The sequence below is a fragment of the Channa argus genome, chromosome 4 (genome assembly GCF_033026475.1).
Source record: "Channa argus isolate prfri chromosome 4, Channa argus male v1.0, whole genome shotgun sequence".
Taxonomy (NCBI): domain Eukaryota; kingdom Metazoa; phylum Chordata; class Actinopteri; order Anabantiformes; family Channidae; genus Channa; species Channa argus.
In genome coordinates this window covers 14,805,715-14,830,108 of record NC_090200.1, presented here as the reverse complement: position 1 = coordinate 14,830,108, position 24,394 = coordinate 14,805,715, and the positions used below count along the sequence as shown (strand labels likewise).

Here is a 24,394-nt window from a genome sequence, read left to right as displayed (position 1 = left end):
CGTTATAACATACAGTAGCTGCAGGCAATAGCAGATTCAGGCTGCCAGATGTTGAGGAGTGAAAAAGAAATCTAAAAGGGCATCTATCAGTATAACAACTATGCCTGTTTGCAAAATTTTTGATCATGTTTACCTTTACACATAGAAGGAGAAGGGTTTTTCTCCTGCAAACACACACTGGATGAAATAATTAAGACCAGCCTGTGAGGCAGCCAACTCCATGCCGTTCATAACTACAGGCCTTTAGGTTACAGCACAATGCAGTTGGAAAAGCCAATAAACTGAAATAAAACAGCCAAAAAGTTTCACAAGCAACTTTTGCAATTGCGACATAGAATGCGACATAGGGGGTTAGATGCAACGTTATTGCATTTGCTCTGTTTTAAATCGAATAAAAAATATAATAGTAATACTATCAATGTATTGTTATTGCAGGTTCGCGCACCGGCCTTTCTGTGTGGAGTTTGCGTGTTCTACCCGTGCGTACCTGGGCTTCCTCCGGGTACTCCGGTTTCCTCCCACAGTCCAAAAACTTGCATGGTCGATTAATTGCTGATTCTAAAATTGAACGTGAGTGAGATTGGTTGTCTGTGTGAGTGTCTGTGGCTCTGTCCAGTGTGTACCTGTCATCCCTGACAGAATACCCCCGGTGACAGATAATGAATGGATGGATTGTTATCTTGGCCGCGAATTTCCTAACACTACATTTCCCAGAATACTTTATGCTCAGTATCGGCCAATAAGGAGAAAGCTTGTTAAACAGGCGCAAAATGTGTTGTTGGTTTACCTCCCACACATACACACAGACTGTGAATATTGCGCTTAAAATAGCAGATAAAACGGTGTAAGTCTAATGATAAACGAAGCGCCTACCGTCGGGTTCTTGTTGCCTCCTGTGTCGCAGTGTTGGAAGATAAAAGTGGTCACCGCAACTTGACAAATTGAGCCTGAGGCTGCTAGCTAGTTAGCTAGCTCAGCCTCTTGCAGAAACAATGTCCAGTCTTCCACAAAACAACTTGAAGGAGCAGCTGGCGAGACACAGCAATGCTGCTCAGAGCAAGCTGTCTCTGGCTAAACCAAAGACGGGGTAAGTCTACACAGAGGTCGGACTGCAGCGGCTACTAGCTAAGTCAACGTCGTACTAAACGTACTAAATGAGAAACTCTCTTTAGCCACTGACCGGCAAGTTACTGTATGCACAGGTTATTTTCACAGGAGGAACACGTTTGCATTTGCCATTGCTAAAGAGCATATTTGCCCTTTAAAGGGGTTTATGCATCCGGAACCAGTTCCACACTATTGCATGTCAATTTATTGCTGACCAACACTGACATTCCAACACTGTCATAGAATAAAAGTCAACGGTAACTAGTTATTCATTTGCCTCGTGGCTGGTTTGCTGTGTGTACATTCAATATTTTTGAGACAATTAAGTCTAATATCAATAATAATTTTACACTGTTTGGCCACTTTCAATAACTTAGACACTGTAAGATCTGAGATTATGTTGCCCCATCTGTCGCAATTATTTGGAAAATAAAAGCAAAATAGTCTTTGCCAAAGTAGTCCTTGCTGCTACGTCCCTGCTCTTACATGTAGCATTTTGTTATAATATAGTTTCATAGACATAATTTTATATCTGTGCATTTTACAGAGCCTTTTCTTTCAAAAAGAAGTCCTCATCAGGTACGACCAAGGTTGAAGTCAAGAACAAGGTAATCACCGCAAATGTTTTGGCAAACAGGAATGTCAATGTTCCCAAGGACACTTTGGTGACTAAATCTCCTTTGACATTTCCAAACAAGCTTGAGAGACCTCAAAGGTCCAAAATCAACAACTTCTTCCCTGTAAGTTCAAAAGGCAAATCTGACTCCATCAGCCCAACAGGAAACTGTTCACCCGTAGAGTGTGGTGTTAGGGGAATCAACCGATCTATATATGACAGCCAGTTTACTAATGACACTGGGACCACTTCCACAAATCTGGATGTTTCTCTTGGATTTCCAGAGGACAACTGGGATGATTTTGATGACTTTGAAATACCTGTAAAAACAAAAAATGACTCATTCGTTTCAGACATACCACAGACAAGCGGCAAGCCTCTGTCATCTCCTTACAGGAAAAAAAAAGATGTTACAGCGAAAGTAAACCCAGTTACCACTGTTGTGACACCGGAGTTAAACAGGAATGGTCTTTCCAGAAGTGAAATATCTTGTAATGAAACAGATGAACCAGAGCATTGTGTGAACAAAGCTCCTGCTTCACCTGGACCTCATTTAAACCAGGACCTGACTGAGTTTGAAATGGACTATTCCCCCATTAAGCCAAACAGAAGACGTCGTCCAGCTCCTCTGAAATCTGTCCTGAGTGATAGTGAAGAGGACAACAACGTGAAGCCTGAGCTGTTTGAAGACAAAACAGGTAACACTCTGTTGTAGCACTTGTATGTTATTTGTACACTAAAGAGTGAACACAGAAATGTATATAGTCATTCTTAACAAAACTGACAATATTAAATTCAAGTTTGCCCTTTTAGATAAGGAAAAATGGATTGACCAAGTAATAGAGGTTGATGATAACTCAGATCCTGAAGATGACCTAGATTACATTCCCCCTTCACCGATCCCAGCTGAAATCCCTCATACGTCTTCTATGCTTAAGACAAGGTCAGCTATTTCAATTTCTATGTATTTCATTTTTGTTCATGGGAGTATATTTGTATACAAAGGGATGAAGTACTGTAGATAATTCTTCATGTACATGTGTCTGAAATGAAAACCTCACACAGTTAATGAGCTGTACTAAGAAAACCTTATGATTGCCTCACTTCCATTGCAACCAGACTGTATTGAGTAAATTCTTGCTGCCAAACGTTCACACTATTTGTTTTGCTGTAACAGGTGTCATAGAGAAGATTCCCATATTTTAATTAATGATTTTTTTTCATTAGGGTTTTAATAACTTTAAAAAAGCAATTAATACCTAACATGCATTTTATTCACACAGATCCAAATTAGCTGATGATGAACCCAGACACTGTCCTGTGCAATCCAAAGGACCCATCACATCACTACATGGATTTTCTGATCACAACTCAAAAGACACAATGAGTGAGTGTCACACTTTTCTTTTCAGATTTTTCCATTACTTGCAAATATTTTTTCATCAAATCAATATTTTCTTTATTCTTGTTCATTAATTTTGTTTTTTTTCTACTGATCATCTCCCAGATGGGCAACTCCTTAGAATTATGGAATCCATTTGTTCTCTGGTTGATTCCATCCCTGAGCATGAGCTTATTGCTCTGTCTTGTGGAGATGAGCTTTTACTGAAAAGGGCTCAAAGGTGTGTGCATTAATGTAAAAGCTTTGTTTACTAATATGTAATGTCTAAACAATTCTCAGTATGATTGTAATTTTATGCTTCTGTCCTCCAGGAAGAGAATTCTTGCAACAGGAGGTGATGCTGTGTTCAGGATGCAGCAGCCAGACAGCACTGTAATTTCTGAGTCTACCTCAAAAGAAAAATGTATTTTGAGCAGTGACGTGTCTAGTGTCATTTCATCCAACAGCTCAGTGCCAGTGGACTCAAAAAACCCTCAAATAAGGAGGTCGTCTGTCATGTCTTTGGACTATGACTCTGATCCCTCTGTTAATGTGAAGTCCTTGCACAGTAAAGGCAGTGAGATGCTGTATGTGGAAAATGAGGTCATCTGTGACTCACCGTCAACCTACAGTCTCACTAAACCATCTTTTAATTTCTCGAAGAAAGCAAGCACAGACGTGGATGATTCAGATCTGTTCTTCTCACCTAAAAAGCAAGACACTGGTGTGCAGATCAAAACCAATACTCCTGCAACCACAGCTGTAGGAGAACAAGATGACTTTTACATTGACGATTTCGACATTGATGATTTTAATGACTCTGATATACCAGCTTACTTTGATGAGCCCCCAACTTCATCATCATCAGGACAAAACTCAAGCACCGTGACAACAACTGTAAAAGAGGGTGGACCAAGCAAATCTTCATGGGAGAAGAAACCAACAACACCTGTGTCTGGACCAAAACCTTCAAAGATCTGTTCCCCTGGTAAGTCACTAATACAAGGAAATATCTGAGCTTGTAAATATTCTACTTCTTATAGCAGTATTTTTGTCTTATGTGGTCTGGGTAAATGGCTTTCAATTTCATTCAATCTGCAGAGAATGTGTGATGTATATATCCATCCGTGCTTTAAGAATTTTAATGTTTTCATTTTCAGAGCCCACCTACAGAAACCCAGCCCATGATCGATTCAGAGGGTTCAACTTCCCTCACTCCCCGGAGATGATGAAGATTTTTCACAAACGTTTTGGTCTCCACCAATTCAGGTTTAATCAACTAGAAGCGATTAATGCAACAATTCTGGGAGAAGACGCATTTGTTTTGATGCCCACTGGTTGGTAGAAGTCATAAATGATATAAACATGCATAGCCGTGAAACAACTGCGGCGGCGATGTTAACATCCTTCTAACTGATGCTTTTTTTTAGGTGGAGGTAAAAGCCTGTGTTACCAGCTGCCTGCCTGCGTGTCACCAGGAGTCACTGTGGTCATCTCCCCCCTTAAATCACTCATTGTAGATCAGGTCCAGAAACTCACCACTCTAGATGTAAGTTTGTTTGCTCCTTCTGCTCTTTTGGAACACGGTGTATGTAAAGGTGTGTGGTTGTTTGATATGTGTGGTATTCAGAGTGCATTAGTTATTTTGAAATGTCCCACTTTTCAGATTCCTGCAACAAGTCTATCTGGTGGTATAAGCGACAGTGAAGCAGCAAGGATTTATATGCAGCTCTCCAGGAAAGAACCCTTAATTAAACTGCTTTATGTCACTCCCGAAAAGGTGAGAAATTGATTATTTGCACTCTAAATCTATCAACTTTTAATCATGAAAATGTGTTTTCTTGTTTGCTATAAGTATCGGTTTTTTTCCCAAAGGTCAGTGCAAGTAACAAGCTGATCTCTGCCCTGCACAACCTTTACGAGCGTGGACTCTTAGCTCGGTTTGTCATAGATGAGGCTCACTGCGTCAGTCAGGTGGGTTTTTCTGCTTTTATTGTATAGAAAACCTATTCTATGGATCAAATGACTTTTGTTTTTTGCAACACCAGTTGTGAACAATCCGATGGCCTTAACTTTTTCAGTGGGGTCACGATTTTCGTCCAGACTACAAGAGGCTGCATGAACTGCGTCAGAAGTTCCCCAATGTGCCAATGATGGCTCTGACGGCCACTGCCACTCCTCGTGTACAGAAAGATATCCTCAACCAGCTGAACATGACTCGGCCGCAAGTGTATGTGTTTCATAATGGGCTCTGTCTCAGTTTTTTAACCGCATATGTATTTCAGCCAACAGTAACTGAACATTTTCTATCCAATATATTTTCAGGTTTACCATGAGTTTTAACCGAACAAACCTGAAATACGCTGTGCTACCCAAGAAACCCAAAAAGGTTGACGAAGACTGCATCAGCTGGATCAAGAAGCACTACCCACGTAAATATTTCACAAGTCCAGTTGATGCCATTTTCAGAACATTGTATCTGTTTTATAAAAAATGTAACTCCCGTTGAACGGAGCAGTAATCAGACTGTGTTCAAGAAGTCCAGTGTGTTATGTTATGTCTACTCTGCTTTGTTCTGACACATCATGCCAAAAATATTATGCTGTAGATATGTTTTATATGAAAGGATGTAAAAATTATTTTTCGCTTCTCAAAATGTATATATATATATTTTTTTTAATTCCAAATAATCTGTTGCAAGAAGCATTGTACTGTAATGCTGTAATTGAATTGTCTTTTGTTTATTTATCTGCACCTCTCATGATGCAGGTGACTCTGGCATTGTGTACTGTCTGTCCCGTAATGACTGTGATGCAATGGCTGAGAGTCTGCAGAGAGCGGGGATATTAGCTCTTTCATATCACGCGGGCCTAAGTGACGGGGACCGAGAATATGTGCAGAGCAAGTGGATCAATCAGGATGGCTGCCAGGTAAGTTCACCACTCAATTACTGGTCAATTACTTGATTTAAATATTACAATTGATGGAACATTGGGCATAAAATTAAGGGAAAGCATAAATTGATCAGCCACAACATTAGGCATTCCTGTACAATTGCATTAGACTGTATAGCAGTAGCTGATCAGGATGAGTAGAAGCAGGCACGAACTTTGTATTGCTGTTGTCTTACTGGTTCCTTTTTCTGCCAGGTCATTTGTGCCACAATAGCTTTTGGCATGGGCATTGACAAGCCTGATGTGCGCTATGTGATTCATGCCAGTCTCCCTAAGTCAGTGGAGGGTTACTATCAGGAGTCAGGAAGAGCTGGCAGAGATGGAGAGGTCTCTCACTGTATTCTCTTCTACTCATACACTGATGTCCACCGCATCAAGAGGATTATCAGCAGTATGTGGCTTAAATATGAGGGAAGTTCAACAAGGGTCTATTTGCTTTACTAGAAATGAAAAAGAGACAACCTGTTTTGTTTCCGCCAGAATTATTCCATTCTTCCTCACACAATAGCGACTAAACTCAATATACTTTTGCAATCTGTGGATCCATTTTTCTTAGCACACATAAACAAACCTTAAAGATGAAAATTTGAAGAAAGAAAATAGTAGAATATGTAAGGTTTCCTGAGATGTTATTTCTTTTTATTTATATTAAATCAAATAGACTTGGAACTCCCATCGTAACATAGAAATGTAATATTGTGTCCAAAATATATGTGTATAGTTTTGTTTTTTCATGTGTATATTTTTCTTTTATTTATTTCTTAATTCTTCTATTTATTTAAACAAAGTGGACAGGGAAGGTGACAGACACACCAAGGCAACTCATTACAACAACCTACATAGCATGGTGCACTTCTGTGAGAACATGATGGAGTGCAGAAGAATTCAATTGTTAGCATACTTTGGCGAGTTGAAATTCAACAAATGCTTCTGCAAGGAACACCCAGAAGTCAGCTGTGACAACTGTGCCAAACCCAATGTAGGAATCATTTATTATTTCTTGATTAATTGCGTTCACCACAGATTTCAAACTTACTTGACTGTTTCCAACTGAGCATTAATCTGAATATTCCTGTGTGCAGCAATACAAGATGAGAAACGTTACTGAAGATGTAAAGAAAATTGTGAGGTTTGTTCAGGAGAACTGCGAGAAAGTTGGAGCAAGGTTTGGCAAGACTGCTCAGCAAAACCGACTGACACTCAACATGCTGGTGGATATCTTCTTAGGTAAAATACATGCGACAGCTTAGGTTGAAAATGTATTTTCCCAAAATGAAAGTAGTGTGATATATTCCACGTATTTTCTCAGGGTCTAAGTCTGCTAAGATTCAGACAGGAATGTTTGGAATGGGAGCAGCGTACTCCAGACATAATGCTGACCGCCTCTTCAAAAAACTGGTTCTCGACAACATTCTGGTTGAAGACCTATACATAACAGTCAACGGTCAAGCTGTGACTTACATCTCTGCTGGGCCAAAAACTATGAATGTGCTATCTGGCCACATGCAGGTAAAAAAATCTCATCAGGCAGTGTGAAGAGTCCACATTTATTGCAGATATTGATAAAAACATTAAACACCAGTGTCTGGGAAGTTACTTATCAAAAGTATCATTTTATATGGTACTTACCATATGTACTGTTCATTAAAAGTAATATGCTACAGTATTACTTTCAGAGGATTACCAAAACATTCATCTGTCCTTATTGAAAGGCCTAAAGCTAAACCTGCATCAACACAAAATTGGCTGCTCCTGAGCAGCTAAAAACTCAGGGCCAACATAGACAGACGACCATTCACAGTAACATTCACACCTATGGGCAATTTAGAGTCAGAATACATGAATTACTCCTATAAATTTTTTTTTTTTTTTTTTTTTTTTTTTTTTTTTAGAACAAATAACTATGATTTCTGAACCTAGTAATGCATTACTTCAAGTATCTAGTAATTCTATAATTAAAGTAATACCATTAAACATGTTGGGTAATGCTTTATATTACATTGTTGCTATAAAAAGTAGGAATTACATTACTTTGGTAATGTTACCCCCAACAGTGTCAAACACTAACTGGCACCTGTCCTATCCTAGGTGGAGTTCTATGAGACAGAGAGTGCATCTAGCATCAGGAAACACAAAGCCGCCGCGGCCAAAAACGTCTCCAAGAGAGAAGAGAAGGTCCAGGAGTGTCTGAAGGAGCTGAGTGATCTGTGCAAGAAGCTGGGGAAAGCATTTGGCATTCACTATTACAACATATTCTCCACTGCCACCCTTAAAATAATTGCAGGTAATTAGTGAAACAGTTAACTAATTTGTGACAGCTTATTTGATGAAAATGAAATGATTGTAATCTTAAACTTTTTTCTAAATGAACAGAGAAGCTTTCTTCTGACCCTGAAGTCCTCCTGCAAATTGATGGCGTGACAGAGGACAAACTGGAAAAGTATGGAGCTGAAGTCATTCAGGTCTTACAGAAATACTCTGAGTGGCAGCTACCTGGTAAGGAACTACATTTCAACCTTTTCACCCCAATTCTTTTTCAATTGCACATTGAGGTATTAATCCCACATTATCTCTAGCAGAGGAGCAGACTAATAGTGGTGGAGATGGGTGGATTGACACAAAACGAGGCCGTGCACGTATTGATTACGATGATCAGGACGACACGGAATCCTCCACTTACTTCCGTAATGAGCCCGCACAAGGAAAAAAGAGAAAGAAGGCTCCATTCTTCAAGTATTCCAAGAAGAAAAAATATGGAAATGCAAGTGCTAATTCTAAAGGGTCTGTAGTGTGTCACCTTTTACAGTAATAATTATGTATCTATTATTGTCTTATCTATCAAAACGTTTCACTTCACAGCTAAAATTTTATTTTCTCTTTGGTCTGTTTTTGTGGTGACACGGATTCAGTCGTGGCTACAGCAGCAATAAGTCATGGTCATCCTCCAACTCCAGAGGTGAATCAAAAGCTTCAGGTCGTGGATCCAGAAGCTCAACAGGTGATGCATCATCAGGCAGGAGACCAGGCTTCTTGGCTGCCCCGATCCCTCAAACCAACCAGCGGCCTTTCTTGAAGCCAGCTTTTTCATCCTTGTAACTAGCTCATTACATTGTCAAAGCAATTGGTGTTAATAATCGTTATAAGAATTACAACTGCTTAATGAAGCTGATAAAATTGCATATTTATTCAAAGTAGGGTTTTTTTGTTGTTATTGAAGTGTACATTGTTAAATTCTACTGTCTGTTTTGATATGTATATTTTTTTATATTAAATAAAAATTTTAATAATTGTTTCCTTTTTCCCCTGATGATTTTTGAGTCGATAGAGAAATGCAGCTGTGTTGTACCAGAAAGCCACAGGTGAAGCCACATCAAGTTTTTATTCAGAGTTTATTTCAAGTTTGAATAGTTTTATTTAATGGCACCAGTTACAAGGGACTATTGGAGAGAAACAATATTTCATACTGACTTGTACAGAAGATTACTTGCAGTACAAACATGGTTTTGGAATGGATCAGACTGAACAAGAACTGGATTTGGCACATGGATTTCTATATATGTATACTTGTATATATAATTAAACAGCAATCTCCAATCCCAGGATAGATGCAGACTTCATGACACACTTCATACCAGATGTGGATAAGCGTGTACACTTACTGACGTGTACGTGTAAGGGTCTGGCTACTGGGAGCTGACTGAGGGGCAAAGAGCAGATCAAGCTGTCTTTGGTTATGACCGTCACCAACCACTCAGTTCTACTGGCATCATCCATATAAATGAGATGGTGATTTTGGCCAGGAGCAAATTTCAAGGTAGCAAACTGTGCAAAAAACATGTTTCTAAATTAGTTATGTACCTCTTTTGATCACATCCATTTAAAAAACTTAAAATGTTTAAAGACAACCAATCAATCATTGAAACAAATCTGGATTAATAGGATTTGAACATTTCTATCAGTTAAAATTATGCATTAAAACATGGGGTGGACAAAATAAGAATACCTCAGTAAAGTGCAGTCCAGGACAATAACCACAAAATAGAACCTGATACAATACTCCCAACCCATTTGACAGCATTAGTAAAAACCAATTACAATTAGTATCACTTGGTTGTTATATCAATTTACATATTTGTTTCATGCAGGTGCTTCTGTTATCCAGTCCATCTCTTGTATATTAGGTTTAAACATGTAAATAAACTGTTCCTTCCTGGACCACATTATTTTTGTCATGACAATCACAATTGCTCATCAGAATCACACATCTGGCCAAATCTGTAGCCCTCATGAGTGCTGCTTTTTCTTTTAGACTAAAGTTGAAGAATGGAGGAGTCTGTTGTAGGCCACAGCTGATAGGGATGTGTCTTTCTATCTTCAAAGCTTTGCCACTTTGGTAAACTGTAGAGTTAGGATCCAAGGAACTCTGTCACTTAACAATGAAAACAGTAAAGAAAACAGCAGAACAAACATCCACAAAAGATCTATATGAATTTTTTTATATAAAAATGTTATGCAATGATAACCAAGTGTCTCAGGGGTCACATCATTATTTATCAGCACAACAGGAATTTGGAAAGTGGTTTTCTAGAAACATTATGATTAAATTTCAGACAACTTTATAAATCACATCTTTTTGCTTTTACAGCTGATTATTGCTCCTTGAATAATGCTGCCATTTTATTTGTTTCACTGTTTGCATGCTCAGAGAGACCGTAGAAGCTACATAATGCTGATAAATGTGTTAGAAATACCTCTGTAGACTGACCTTTAAAAGAAGTCCTGCTAACAACTCAGCCTTGCTGGACTGGCTGGTCATGTTGACCTTTATGTCAGTAAAGAAGTAAAAAATATGAAGTATGAAAGTTCACAAAAAAAAGTCAACACACCCACACTGCTCCACCCCTGGTTAGAAGAAATGTGCTTAATCTTTGCATCTGCTGTTTAATGGATGGATTGGATTTAAAAATGAATAATTTGAAGTTATTACAGTATGCTCCTACACTGTGTCTGTGACAGGTTGTTTGCCAATGTAGCTCTAATAATTTTGTTTTGATACAGCTCCCTCCATGACAGACGCAGTTTGTGAAGGATAATGAGCTACAAGAGTGGACCCAGCCACAATGCCAAAGTGCATGCTACTCTGTGGTCAGGATCGCAACTTAGCCAAGGACTGACAGGCTCGGATTACACAGGAGCAAAGAGGGTAGCACCATTGGGCCTTCAGTGGAGCAGCTGCAGGTACTGGTATGGGGGAAGGCCAAAAACAACCAACCCACATACAGCCATTATTGTGATGAGTCACCAAGCACCTTCCATTACCAGTTTATTTTTCACATCCCACTTTCAAAGAAACCTCCAATTTCCCTCACTCTTCTCTACCTCTATCTTTCATTTCGCGCTTATCAACTTTTCATCCCTGCCAGTCTTTCTTATTTTTAGCAAAATATTTTTAAAAAGTTCTCAGTCTAAGCCTCCATCCCTGTCACCTTGAATCTTGCTTCCAATTCTACATACAGACACATTTACACTTAAACCTGCTCTGTACAGGAGGTAGACACGCAATACAAAAAAACTGATTTTACCCAGAATCCAGGAGCCATGACACTTACTGCTCCCTGCAGTGATGAGGCAGAAGAGTTTAGGGCCTGATTGACAAGTCAAAGGGCAGATAACATTTACCAATATTTCCTTGTTATAAATACACGTCTATTAGTATTTGCTTTTAATTAGCCTGCTATAAAAACGAAGGGAAGTAAGAGTATGTCATTTTGTATGTAAAGTGTTCAAGGTACCTTAGAGAATGGCATTCATTAAATTTGTCAGACCCTTTATTCCCCTTACTTAGCAAATATCTTACGTTTACTTTTCCATTTATTTGTTAATTCTTAATTTATTGGTCACAGGATATTGTGTTTACAGTTGCAACTAACAATCTTCAGTATCTATCAATTATTTTCTACATTACACATTCACTGTAGTAATTATTTTTCTTGACCAGTCAAAGAAATGTTTTTTTTTATTAAAATATACAAAGAAGAATAGCAGAAAATCTACATGACGATGATTGTCAAAGTAGTTGCCAATTAACGTTCAATCAGTTGACAAAAGAGTTGTTTCAGCGCTAGTTCTGTTTTACACATTTTTAAATTATTTAGTAGGAAATTTGTATCATAGGTGAAGCAACAAGTTTTTATTTTTGGTGCAAACCGTGAATCAGGCTCACATTCACCTCTTCAAAGTCTTCAAGTAAAATAAGATATGGTAAAGTTATCAAAGGTGAAAATGTGTATTTGAATTATATGGTATTTGTAGTGGTATGTGTTCTCCAGATTTGTATCTGTACCAAAAATTTAAATGATCAGTAAAACTATGCTGCTGGTGGACTGATGAGAAGCTGGATCAGTGTTAAGTGAATCTGGATAAAAACCCTGTATTTTTTTTAAGTCCCCCTTCTGAATTTCCATGAATTCTTCTAACCTTACTTGAAACACAGCACTAAAAAAGGTATAATTTAATCTTCAGTAACAAAATAACATTTCAGTTCTGCTAAAATATACATGGAAAACCTGTCAATATATATTAGGAAACAAATTTGTACAAAAAGTACATCATTTCTCTTATTCTAATAATATTAATAGAGTATGATACATAAACCTAAGACCAAGGTTGATGAAATCAAAATAAATCATAAACTCTTTATACAAAGAAATAATTGAAATTCATTGAATTTCAACTTATTGAAAAAATGCAAATCAAATTAATTAGAGAAATAACAGAACTGAACAAATGAGCACATTTAAATGTACTTAATTGTTAAAACCATATGATCATTGCACATCTATCTAGACTAAATCTATTGGTGCCAACAAACCTTTGCTCATCATGAATATTTCCCTAATTGCTTTATTCTACTAGGTCACTACGGTATTGTTTTATTTTACTCTATCCTTATAAAACATTAGAAAAACAACTTTGATCTTCACCAGTTTACTTTGTACACCATGGTATAGTAAAGTGTAACTGCGTCTTAAAACAATCCACAAAATGCTAAATTACGGACAGTCATCGAAGTCTTCTCAGAAAAGGCAACTGTCAATGACCCTGACTGTTCTATTTCATGAACCTCTTCACTGTTTTTCCCTTCACATTGTGTTTTCAGTTGCTGTTTATCTAGTTGACGTCTGATGGCAATGAATTAGTGTCAGAGATTTTCATATAACATTGCCTCACAAATACTCCACAGCACTAGGTCTATGAACTTTAACCTAATGCACCTTTTAATCCGTTATCTTGATAACTTGCATTCTTTCTTTTCCATTCCTTATGCAAATATTCATTTAACAGTAATAAATAATAAATGACAGCAAGTCGCATCCGTTGCAACAACAAATCTCCTATTCCTGTAAAAGGAACAGTTTAAAACTCTTCAGTCCTCTGATATTTGTTTTTTTTTCCTTTGTGTTATTTGAAAAAATAAAATACCTGAAATGATCTGAAATAAAAAAAAAAAAAAAAAAAAGACAAGAATGTCTTCTGGCTTTGTTGAGAAAAAAAGAAAAAAGTGAAAAACAAGTGAAATGTGGGGGTGTTTGGTGGGGGGGTGGGGTGTAACTCAAAGTGGAGGAGGGGAAGAGAAATCCTGGCCCAGTGTTACCACGAGTGGTCCAAGCTGTATGTCTGCAGGAGGATGATGAGAGAATCAGGGTTCATGGTTTGGACGAGGCTGCCCTCCATCATTCCGGAGTCCTAACCGTCTCCTCAGACCCCCGAACGGGTTTACGAACTCTACGATCTCACTTGTTAATGAGCAACCCGCCCACCCAGCGGAGCTTGCAGGCAAACCACCGCCTGAGGGGACAAAAGTATTCGTAATGGAACTGCTCAAATTCGGGGGTCTGGCGGATGTCACGTAAAAATGCTATGTCAAGGTCTGACTCGGTGAGGATGATGAGGAGGAGGAGCAAGACAAAGAGGAGTCCAATGGTCACAAGGAGCAAACGGAGGACACTTAGGACAAACTTATTCACCTGTTCCACTTCGCTGAGGGCTGTGTCCCCCCCTGCACTCTCTTTTGCAGATCTACCGTCCGCCCCAAAATCACCTCCATCCCCGCGTGTGGGGGTGCCTGCTTCTGACTCCTTCTCCTCTTCGATGCTGCAGGGCGCCCCATTGATCTGGCGCGAGATGGACAGCTCCGTGCCATGCTCAGCCACCGGAGTGGGTAGGACACTGTCAGAGGGACAGTAGGCCTCGTCAGAGATCACCGACATCCCCTCACTGGCATCTGTGGCCTGGCTCCGGGAGCGTGGTATGAAGGATTCTCCGTGGGACACTGAACGCACCGGTGTTGAGTGGGCACTGTCACGCAAGGACTCCAGACCTTGTGGAGGGTTCAAGGAAGAAGAGGGAAAGAGAAAGGAAATGTTACAGATATTCTGTGGTCACTCATAATCTGTATCATTGTACTGATGCAGTCACACATTATACTGTAGATGCAGTTCTGAGTCCTGAGAGGTTTCTTCCTCTGTTTGTCCAGCAGAGGTCTGAGTATAGACACACACTCTCCAACTTGAAAGCAGAAATCTGATCCTGCTTCCCCTTGAGTCAAACAGATGGGGACGATTGTCACTGTACTGAATGAAACCTAATCAGCTTCTCTAATGTAGCCAATTAGACTGGGAGCGTAAATCTCCACAGTGTGTATAACCCATTAAGATATAGTATATTTCAACAAACTCTAAAATAAACTAAAAAACAATCAGCCTGCCTCCTGATAAGATGTGAGCAATAATCTTATTTTTTCATATGTGTTGGATGTTTTAAATACTTTCTGAAAACATCCACTGCTTTTTCTTTCATAAAAATAACAGGTTTCTGTTGATGACTGAGAAGACGTCCCTTTTACTACGCAATTTCTCTCTAAATGACTAGGAACAAAATTCACTGATGACTTATACATTTTATGAAGAGGAAACTATTAAGAGGAAGTTAATAGTTTTAGTTCAACATTTCCCTTCATGGTTCTCGTCCTCCACAGCAGGAGCAGTTTCAGCAAGTAAAACTTTTTTTTAAATTTAGATTAACCTGAATAACCTAAATGCATCAGCACCAAACAATCACAGAGCCAGTGCATGAAAGCTGAGGTTGAGCCCACTGCTGAACATTATCACATTCTGTGTGTGAGAGTGTTAAAGCAGCAACGTTACACCTTTACTATAAAGCGGAAGGACTAAAATTTGGCTTTTGATAAGGAAGCAAATCATAAAACAGCAGGAAAAGAAGGACTGATTCTGTCCATTATCTAAACTTCTGCTGACATGAAACCCCTGTCAAGCCAAAAGAAAGAGGCTTGCAAGGAGTGTCAGCAAACATTTTTATCCTCTGTCAGTTTGTCTCGGTCATTCATAATTTTTACATTGGTGGAGCAGCGTGCGGGAAAATTGTTAAATTTTTATTTGCCATGTTTAGAGCTTCTACTTTCAAGCACTATAACTTCCTCCTAGAGTAAATTCATGTCAACAAAAGGAAAATACCCTTCTCCTTAATAAACTCTGTGATCTTTTAAAACACCAGTCCAAACCGATAGAATGAAGGCACGAAGAAGCAAAAGCTAAAATCCATGTCCAGTGACTGAGACCTCCAGGAAGCACAGACAACCACAGGAATGGTATCACTGCGTCCTCCCAGCACCAGTGAAGCAGACTCTGATTTAAAATAGAGAAAGCCACTGCTGCCTCCATGTAAAGCACACTCTTGGCTCGTACTGTGGTGATTTTACCTGGAGGGTTGCTGGGCTGAACACAAGGCAGAGGGGTGCAAGGAAGAGGGGTGACGCTGGCAGACTCCTGTTGCCCTGTCAGGGCAGGATACAGTGGCAGCACGCCCAGGGCTTTGCCCAGCATGCGAGGCCCCAGGCTCAGCACTCGAACCTTCACATCCCGGTAGCAGTGATTGATCATACGCAGGTGAACGTTCACCCGGGTGGTGATACGAATCAGACACTTTACCATGGCTGCAGCATTCACGTATTTATCCTGTCCTTATGGTCCCTGCCCCAGAGTCCACGCCACAGTCTCGCTGTGTGTCAGGCCGAGAGGGTTTTGCCTTAGTTGCCGTTTGCAGAGAAGAGTGTGTGAGGTGAAATGGACGGTTTCTGCAGCGATGCTATGATTGTCAGCACTGGCATGGCTTGGCCCCACCCAGGCCAGTGACATACATGGAGCAGAAGACCCAGGCTATTTTGAGCTGGAGTATTAATACCGATGTAAGACACCCAGTCAGCACACACTGGGGTAGGAAGCTCTTATGACTTTTTAAGTTCCACAAAAAAGAAGCTCATTGTACACAATGCACCTGCTACAGACCTGTATTTATCTGAGAGCTTTAGTATGAACCTGATTGCCAGGGCCAAAGTGTCTCACTGTTTGGTTTTACCCAGAGCCATGCACGACTGTAACCCTGCTGTGTCCATCTCACTCACACGGGCACAGAGGCCACCTGTTCTGGACCAGCAGCCTGCAGGTGGGCTGAACTTTAGCAGGAACTGTGTTTGCACAACACACACACAAGGCCATTCCAACACACACACAGCGCTGAAAGGCTAAACCGAAGTGGAGCAGGCTGACTGACGCACACACCTGCAACATGTCCCACCAGCGCTGTAAGCATGAACTGGGCCAAAGAGCTCTAGTTACAGAGTGTGTGTGTGTGTGTATGTGTGTGTGTGTGTGTGTGTGTGTGTGTGTGTGTGTGTGTGTGTGTGTGGGGGGGGGGGGGGGGGGGTAATATATCTGAAGACAGGGATCATAACTGCTTAGGTAACAACAAAGAAACCACAGACACACAAAGTTGCCCTCAGCAATTCCAAAGCCACCGTGAGACTTGCTTGCTGAAGTTTGAGGGTGAAGCTCAGTTCTTACCCTCCATGATAGATATGTGCACAGCTCTCCGTCGTGTGCGCGGTACGCTGCAGAGGCGAGGTCCATGGGTGATGGATGGACAACTTCTGCTAGGCACAAGGCCAGCCCTGCAGAGACAAACACAGAAACGAATGCACAAACATGACCGCACTGAGAAACAGCTGAGAGCTGAGGTAACTCATACTGTAGCGTCTATGTGCTGCTGATATAAAAACTACAGTAGCGATTGGTGCCTACAAAAATGGAGGACAATCGAGAACATTCTGACCTCTCCTGAGTTTACAACTCTACCTGTGTATTTCTGGAGGTTCGCGTTTGATTTTGGCACTCTGCTCCATCACCTCTTTTGCCACTCGTCCACTGTTATAAAGCACAGAGACGATGCTCAGGATGAGTTTCACATACACACACTCACCACACACACACACACACATTACCATGCAACCTGGTGTCACCCAATATCATGAAAGCTGTCACTGCAGTGGATGAGTACAGTACATGAGCATCATGACTCGGTGAATTCCGCTTTGTGTAACTGAATTAGCACCAGACAGACAAATGCACACACAGACTTGCAGGCAAAAATATCACAACAATGACAATGGTTTGTCCTCAAACTCAACATTTAACTGACTCGGCTTGTGATGTCACTGGATATATATGAAAAGTACCAGGTATTTTTGGTGAAAATTATTGTACCAAATAGGAATTTTCTACACATTTGACCTGAAAAAAAAAAAGTTCACATGGGTTGGAAGAAATGTGTATCTGAAAATTTATGTAAATAAATACTAAAAGAATCTTTATGGCTTGGGTTCACTGAGTGGGATTGCTAAAATTTCTTTTTGTGTAACTTATGCAAATGATCCCTTAAAGATCCTTTTTACGATATCTTGGGAATGTTTCAAGTTCACAGGAGATACTAGATGACAATGTGTCATATGATCAGTGTCCCTCATATTGCTCTCTGCGTCCTGTATGAGGTGTTAGTCCTTTTCTCTGGCCAAAAGCAGGCTGCTGTCACAGCACAGAAGGCCAGGAGGCTACGTCTTCTGGGAACACCTCATAGCACATCCAGCCAGGGGTTTTCTGCAGTGTCCTCCCCTACCTGTGATCAGTCAAAATGCCTTGTTGTGTACTCTACCTGTAACGGAACCGGCTGCCCTTGAAGAACAGGTTGCTGCTGGACACCGTGCGAACCTGACTCGACTTCTCAAGCCTGATGGAATAAATGGAAAAGAAAACTGAATCCTGCCGCACTTGAGCAAAAACCTTATTATTCCCTTATTTAAGGGAATTAGAAACATTCAACTCCCCAGTCACTCACTTTATAGAATATGATCCTTGCATCAGCAAACTGTTCAAGATTGAATATATGTAATCTTTGCTTTTGAAAATCACAAACAAAGTAGATCAAAAACCTTTCCTATTAAATGATTGATGTTCTCTCCTTGCACTATAGGCACTGAATCCCCAACATGGCTCCATACAGTATTTAATCTGTTTATATTGTAGCACAAAGGGAGACATTAATATTTAATGTTTCATTTTGCTTTCAAGGCATGCGTGCTTCTCTGAAAGATCTTTATTAAATGCCCTCTCCTTTTCATATCCCTGACTCATTATAGAAAGATCTTAATAAGTGGAAAGTCTGCCACTTCGAGAGTCATCAAAAGATCATAAAATATGAACCCTTTAATGCACATGCTAAGCTTTACCCTTCTCATACTCGCTCTCTCTCTCTCTCGCTTTCCATCTGCTAAACCCTGACATCACCTGAGCCATCAGCCTAACTCATTCTTACACCACCCCACTGAGGTCAAGCTGCTGTCTTTGTTTTCGCCTCCTATGATCTAGAGAACGAAGATGGGAGCCACACTATTACTCATAGAGGAGTAGGAGGAGCCATATTTCAAATGGAGCACCAAAGTACTTGCAGTCTCGTGCCAGTGCACACTCATTTAATAAAGGTCAGCCATAACTCACAGCTTATTTGCTCACTGACAGACAACCTTGAGGAAAGGGCTTTTTTTAAGGACACCAAGGTGCTATGATAGTAACCTGCCTGACAGCACTCAAAGGCATTAAGAGTGAAAGGTGAAACACAAAAAGGAAATGAAGGATGATATTTATAGACTCACTTATAGAAAGCTTGGTTCTCCACTCCGCACTTCCAAAGGTGCTTGCATGCCTCTGGTGTGGGTGCAAAGTATGTCAAGATGATCTTTTTGTCCTGCACATAAAAAAATAAGGGAAGGTGCAGGACAATATAAAAAAACTGACACAGAAGTGCCATTAACAAAAAATGTTCTCTGGAGTCTTTTTTCCCACATCCAGCATTTGATGCTCTCACCTCCTTTTGATTTGCATATATGTGAAACGTCTTGCCTTCAAACTTCAGTTTGGTCACCTCGTTCCTGACCAGGAGAGAGCATGACAACAGTTAAACAGGCAGCGAAGGGACGCAGAATGCCACAGCCTTTTTAAATATTCATGACAACCACTTTGAGATCGCATAAACAGCCACGGAGCTCTGCGCTTGGCTGACAAAACAAATAACTGCTAATATCCCCTCCAGACAGGGAATAGAGAATGGGAGAAACCTGAGCACAACAGAGGGCAAATCAATAAATCAATTACAAACACTGTAAACATAATACATCTATCTTCATTACTGTAACAATAACTTTTTCAGTGCACAAAAAGCACTGAAAAAAGAAAAGTGCTGCATCAAATACATCGTTTTGTTACATCATTTAGCATCTTGCTGAATGCAAATCAGTAGGTGTCTACAACAACTGAAGGCTGGCATCAAGCTATTGTTTCGATCTTATGTCTGTAAATCTAGCAGGTGCAATTAGCCATCTGTGCATATTCTAGCCCCCAGCTCTTGTCACAGGTAGAGGCACATTGTGCAACCAGCTGTGACGGTGCAACATGCTGTTTCAAAGCCCTGGATGTAGAGCATATACTATGTCAAATCAGGTAAAATCCAGGCCTGCCTGTGTTAGTTTGGCTCTTTACTTCCTGCAAAGACAGGTGGAGTGTGCTGCCTTTGGGCTCACCATTTGAGAAAGTGCACTCTCCTGTTTCCCTGAAGCACAACAAAACCAAATGGCGTAAAGGCGAGGAAAGCTGGGTTCCCAGACACATCCTGAAAAACATGCAAACATTTCCAGAACATCAAATACAACACTGTGTGTACTGTAGCTGGCAGAAACGTTTTGAAAGTGTTTACTGTCTAAAAATAGTAGAGTGCTCCACAGACCTTGCATGGATGTGGATCAACACCATATGTCTCCAGCATCTGGGCTTTCTGTAGGAAATTTCGCTCTGATGTTTCAGGTGTCTGTCCACTGAGGGAGAGCAACAACACACCAATGAACTGACAAAAAATGTGATGATAAATTAATTTAGAGAGACAGAAAGAGGCAGAGAGGAGATATATCAAAACATATCAAAATGCCACATGATCAGCCAAAGCAAAGAACATGTGTGATGACATATTTGTAAAGTTCTTGTTTATTTTAATTTGGCTGCCACATCAGAGGCAGAACCCTTACTTGGTGCTAAGGAGAGAATAAACCACAAGTGGGCAGCAGAGTCCCATTCAGAGCATCAACACTAAGCTGATCCAATTCTACCTGCATTGTGTCTCACTGCAAATCATTAAACAAACACCTTGTGGGTTTTCCCACTCTTTACTTTGTCCAAGTAGCATCAACTTAAGTCCATCCTACCATTTGCAAGATAACACAACGGTTCATGCACGTGCACAATCAAATAAGAAAGAAATAAGATTCAGCTGGTGAAGTTGGCTGCTGTGCATTAAACCATTCATCAGTTCGCCTTCTATAAGTGAGAGTATTGTGTTTATACTTCTGCGTATACTTCTGCTCTTTCTAATAACTTTCAATATCCTGCTCTGCTGGTCTTTTTCTTTTTGGGGCTGGGACACACAAGGCTAAGAGCTCAAGACAATCCGTCTGCATTACATGAGTGGATAAAGGAGGCGAATGTGCTTTTCTTTGCAATCTGCTCAAATAGTCAACAATAATCTTTCAAGCCAACCCAATAAAGTTCAGTTGTACTTCTGTTCTGAAGTCAATTACATAAATGTCAAAAGAAGTGTGGTATTTGGTTGGACTGAATAGGCACAGCATGCAGGTATGTGAAGCACAGAGGGATTGATTGTGGAGATGCTGTAGTATCTTTGGCTCTCACATCAGCTCTGTCTTGTGTATATCTGCAATCCGGCGCTCAAGCTTCTCCGAATGTTTAGGGAAAAACTGGAATTTTGAGCTGTAACCTTCTGGATGCTTCCCCGGGTCATAATCACCAATCTCAGCTGGAAGAAATAGAAAACAATGTTGTTAAACGTGTTCACAGAGACAATCAGAGCTAATAAAAGTTAACATGTTGTCTACAGTTTTCAGCTCGCTGTAGACAGACTGAACATGCCCAGGATTTCTTTGGTTCTTTCATGGCACACTGCACTTCCTAAGATGACCCTGATGCTGATTTCTCTCTGCAAGGAGCAGCTGACCAAGCAGTCCATCTTTAATTCATCAGGCCTTCTCCAGGACCTGCCTACCCAAAAACTCTGGGTTTTCTGTGACGTTAGCTGTGCCACCATACCACATGCGTGTTGTGTTTGTTTACGTCTGTACTTGTGTGCGGAAAAGATGATAAGATGCTAGATAATCACTTCAAAGGATTTATAAACAAGCATGATTTCTTGTTTATTAAAGAGCCTGGAGGCCATTAAACTAATTATCATACAGTACCAAGTAGGGAGTTAATACTAGTACGGAGAATAATGTCTGATGAGTGTGACATGTTTTTTCAGGTCTTATGTGTGAATATAAAACAGTGCAGGTGTATTTATTTCAAATTAAAATCTATTTGCTTTGCTGGTGATATTTATCAGCCTGGCGAACTACAGGGCCTGATAACACAGAGGATGTGAATGGTGCAAAGCAGAGAGTGGTGCAACTTGTTTTCATCTGTCATCTTCCATTACCTTGAAGAATGTAGGCAGCCAGCATGGCTGCATCAGACGTTTTACACAGGAGCCGACCGTGGTAGAGGTCTCTCTTGATTTGTAGGAAGACAAGATATCTACACAGAAAAGGAGAAAAATCATACAGTATGAAAGGGCTGCCAATACGAATGATGATATTAAATGATATTACTAATGATATTAAATTACTGCTTTACCATTCACACAGTTAATATTTCTGACGGAAAACACAAAAGGAATAAAACAATAAAAAGAGATGCAGTATGAGCAGGAGCAGGAAAACAACAAACCTGATAAACCTCAAAAGCTGTTGAGTTCACGTCCCCCACGGGTGGTTTGCATATTTCTTTTTGATTTAGCTAAAATGAGGGTTTTGTTTGGGGGAAAGGAGGGTAGGGAGGCCCTGAGGGAAACGCTGCTACTGACTCTGGGCTTCTCTTGAAGCCTCCAGCCTAGTTTCAGAGTCACTCAACCAATCAGCTCGTGAAGCAGGAAATTTACTCTGAGACAACATCTAAAGCCAATATCAGGTTGGTGATGATGATGCATTAACTATTATCACTGTTATTTGTACTGCTAATATTAGAGGTGAGGACACATTAGGTACAATTCTCCAAGAGAATGCGTTTATCACCCTCGATCTAGGCCTAGACGTGTTTAAAAGAAGCAAACATTTCTAATCTTGTTTAAACGGCAGCACGTTCGAGACAGTAAATGAGTAACACTTCAACAAACATTTAATGCTGATGTCTAATAATCATATGACCGTATGACTGTAGTTCACAAGCATGACATCATATACACAGCTCACTAGCAGCATTTCTGTCAAGTCAGTTTTCTGTTATAGTAGTTACTGTTTATGATAAAGAGCTCCTAGTCACAGTTTAACAGAAATCGCGTCGGGGATCTGACGCACCCGGAGAGCATTTTAACAGTATAAAACGGGAATATTTTGGAGAAAACAATCAGCAGCCAGTAGAAGGAGAGTCTCTGGTTTGGCATTTTACAATTGTTTCTATGATTTTCTTTCACGTGAGAATGACAGACAGACGTCAGCTGTAATGCAAACCACTTATGTGCTGGCCAGCTTGGAGCAGATTCGCTGCTTCATCACATCAAATAAGACAGGAGATGTGTTTGATTATTTATCATCTGCCTCTCTGTGTGGTCTGGCCCAAGCTCTGGCCTCTTCATCATCATATGTTGCACAATTCATCTCATTAGAATTGGTCTCTTGGTTGCTCTGGTGAACTCTATGTGAACACATAGTCGGCTCACTCTGTCAGTTTCATATTTCTGTAATTTAATGAGAAAATATTTAAACAGGACCTCTTTTAGGACGAATTACCATCGGGAACGTGTATCTCTCATCTTGTTGCTTTTAATTCTCAGACTAAGCTACTGGGAAAGCTTTTACATTCGTCTCTGCTTCACAGCTTTTCGTGCAAACCTTGTTTTGTGTTATATTTCTTTTAATGTTTTAGACAGTAAAGTACTCGGGCATTTTAATTATGAAGGGCCATAAATAATGTTTTAGCTTCCTGTGTTTAAATCTGTGCTACAGGCAAATCAGCAAAAACAAGGACCAAGCACAGCTGCTTTTCACAGGTTTGTCAAATGATGGCTGTCACTTCATGAACCACCTGGCTTTCTTTCATTCTGTTAAACTGAGACAAATATTTCTGTGGAGAAAAAAAAAAGAACAACATTTATCAGGTCGTGTGAAGTGAAAAGCAACAACAGGAGGTCATACCGGGTTATTTCCTCCTTAAGAGCAGCAGGATCAGGAGGGTAGAACTTGACTCTCAGACACATGGTGAATGGAGGCTGAGCTAGAGGAACCAGACAAAAAAACTTTTCACTCTCACATTGTTTTTAAGAAGCAAATACAGGCAAAGATTTTCTCATGAATTGATGATACATCTGACTGTACACTTAACTCCACCCAAATCAAATTTAAAAAAAAGGTAAACTGGAGATTTTTAAATAGAGGAAACTCATTTTAAACAATACTTTTAACATCTTTTAAATGTCATAATTAATGATACTCACTCACATATAACAAGGCAAAAATACCATGTGAATGTGAATAAGTGAAGTCTTTTCTTTGTGGTCAACACAAAAACAATCAAAGTGAAGTCATTAAAGAAAAATGAAATTTCACTGGTGGAGAAATACTCAGATCCTTCACTTAAAATGTAGCAAAACAAAACACATTCTACATTTACATTTTACATCAGTAAAAGTAATAATAGCTAAATACACAAAGTAAAAGTAATTCATATGTGCTTTTTATGCAATATTATAAAATAGAACTACTCCAAAAAATGTACTTAAGCACTGTTCTTGAAACAGTTTCTTCAAATTTGTAAGGCTTTACCAAAACACTGTTTA

The 24,394-nt window shown here is 39.9% G+C and overlaps 2 protein-coding genes across 9 annotated transcripts in view; one reads left to right on the top strand and one right to left on the bottom strand.

Moving 5' to 3' along the window:
• Positions 1 to 119: 119 nt before the first annotated feature.
• On the top strand, positions 120 to 9,350 carry blm (BLM RecQ like helicase). 3 transcript variants are annotated; one of them, XM_067500705.1, is made up of 22 exons: positions 120 to 1,087; positions 1,655 to 1,715; positions 1,806 to 2,421; positions 2,537 to 2,666; positions 3,007 to 3,110; positions 3,231 to 3,345; positions 3,437 to 4,092; positions 4,265 to 4,441; positions 4,535 to 4,653; positions 4,771 to 4,884; positions 4,980 to 5,078; positions 5,186 to 5,334; positions 5,430 to 5,536; positions 5,874 to 6,034; positions 6,254 to 6,449; positions 6,847 to 7,037; positions 7,141 to 7,285; positions 7,368 to 7,567; positions 8,147 to 8,342; positions 8,432 to 8,554; positions 8,635 to 8,839; positions 8,968 to 9,350. In XM_067500705.1, exons 1-22 carry the CDS (start codon positions 993 to 995, stop codon positions 9,152 to 9,154), a joined length of 4,146 nt encoding a protein of 1,381 aa, XP_067356806.1. In that variant the 5' UTR covers positions 120 to 992; the 3' UTR covers positions 9,155 to 9,350. The 3 variants fall into 3 exon arrangements, with proteins under 3 accessions (XP_067356806.1, XP_067356805.1, XP_067356804.1); XM_067500704.1 differs by having other exon boundaries at positions 1,655 to 2,421; positions 8,638 to 8,839; XM_067500703.1 differs by having other exon boundaries at positions 1,655 to 2,421.
• An 89-nt stretch (positions 9,351 to 9,439) lies between these two features.
• LOC137125356 (novel FERM domain containing protein) overlaps positions 9,440 to 24,394 on the bottom strand; it is a 47,748-nt gene continuing 32,793 nt past the window's right edge. For 2 of the 6 annotated variants that reach the window (XM_067500698.1, XM_067500701.1), the window contains 11 exons: positions 23,754 to 23,832; positions 22,001 to 22,098; positions 21,202 to 21,325; positions 20,246 to 20,333; positions 20,043 to 20,131; positions 19,331 to 19,394; positions 19,119 to 19,210; positions 18,122 to 18,196; positions 17,269 to 17,337; positions 16,978 to 17,084; positions 9,440 to 14,438 (listed from right to left, as the gene is read on the bottom strand). In XM_067500698.1, the coding sequence (XP_067356799.1) occupies positions 13,852 to 14,438; positions 16,978 to 17,084; positions 17,269 to 17,337; positions 18,122 to 18,196; positions 19,119 to 19,210; positions 19,331 to 19,394; positions 20,043 to 20,131; positions 20,246 to 20,333; positions 21,202 to 21,325; positions 22,001 to 22,098; positions 23,754 to 23,832 (1,472 nt within the window). In that variant the 3' untranslated portion in view covers positions 9,440 to 13,851. Of the gene's footprint in view, positions 14,439 to 16,977; positions 17,085 to 17,268; positions 17,338 to 18,121; positions 18,197 to 19,118; positions 19,395 to 20,042; positions 20,132 to 20,245; positions 20,334 to 21,201; positions 21,326 to 22,000; positions 22,099 to 23,753; positions 23,833 to 24,394 lie in introns of those variants that run through there. The other 4 variants (XM_067500699.1, XM_067500697.1, XM_067500700.1 and 1 more) reach the window with 4 other exon arrangements.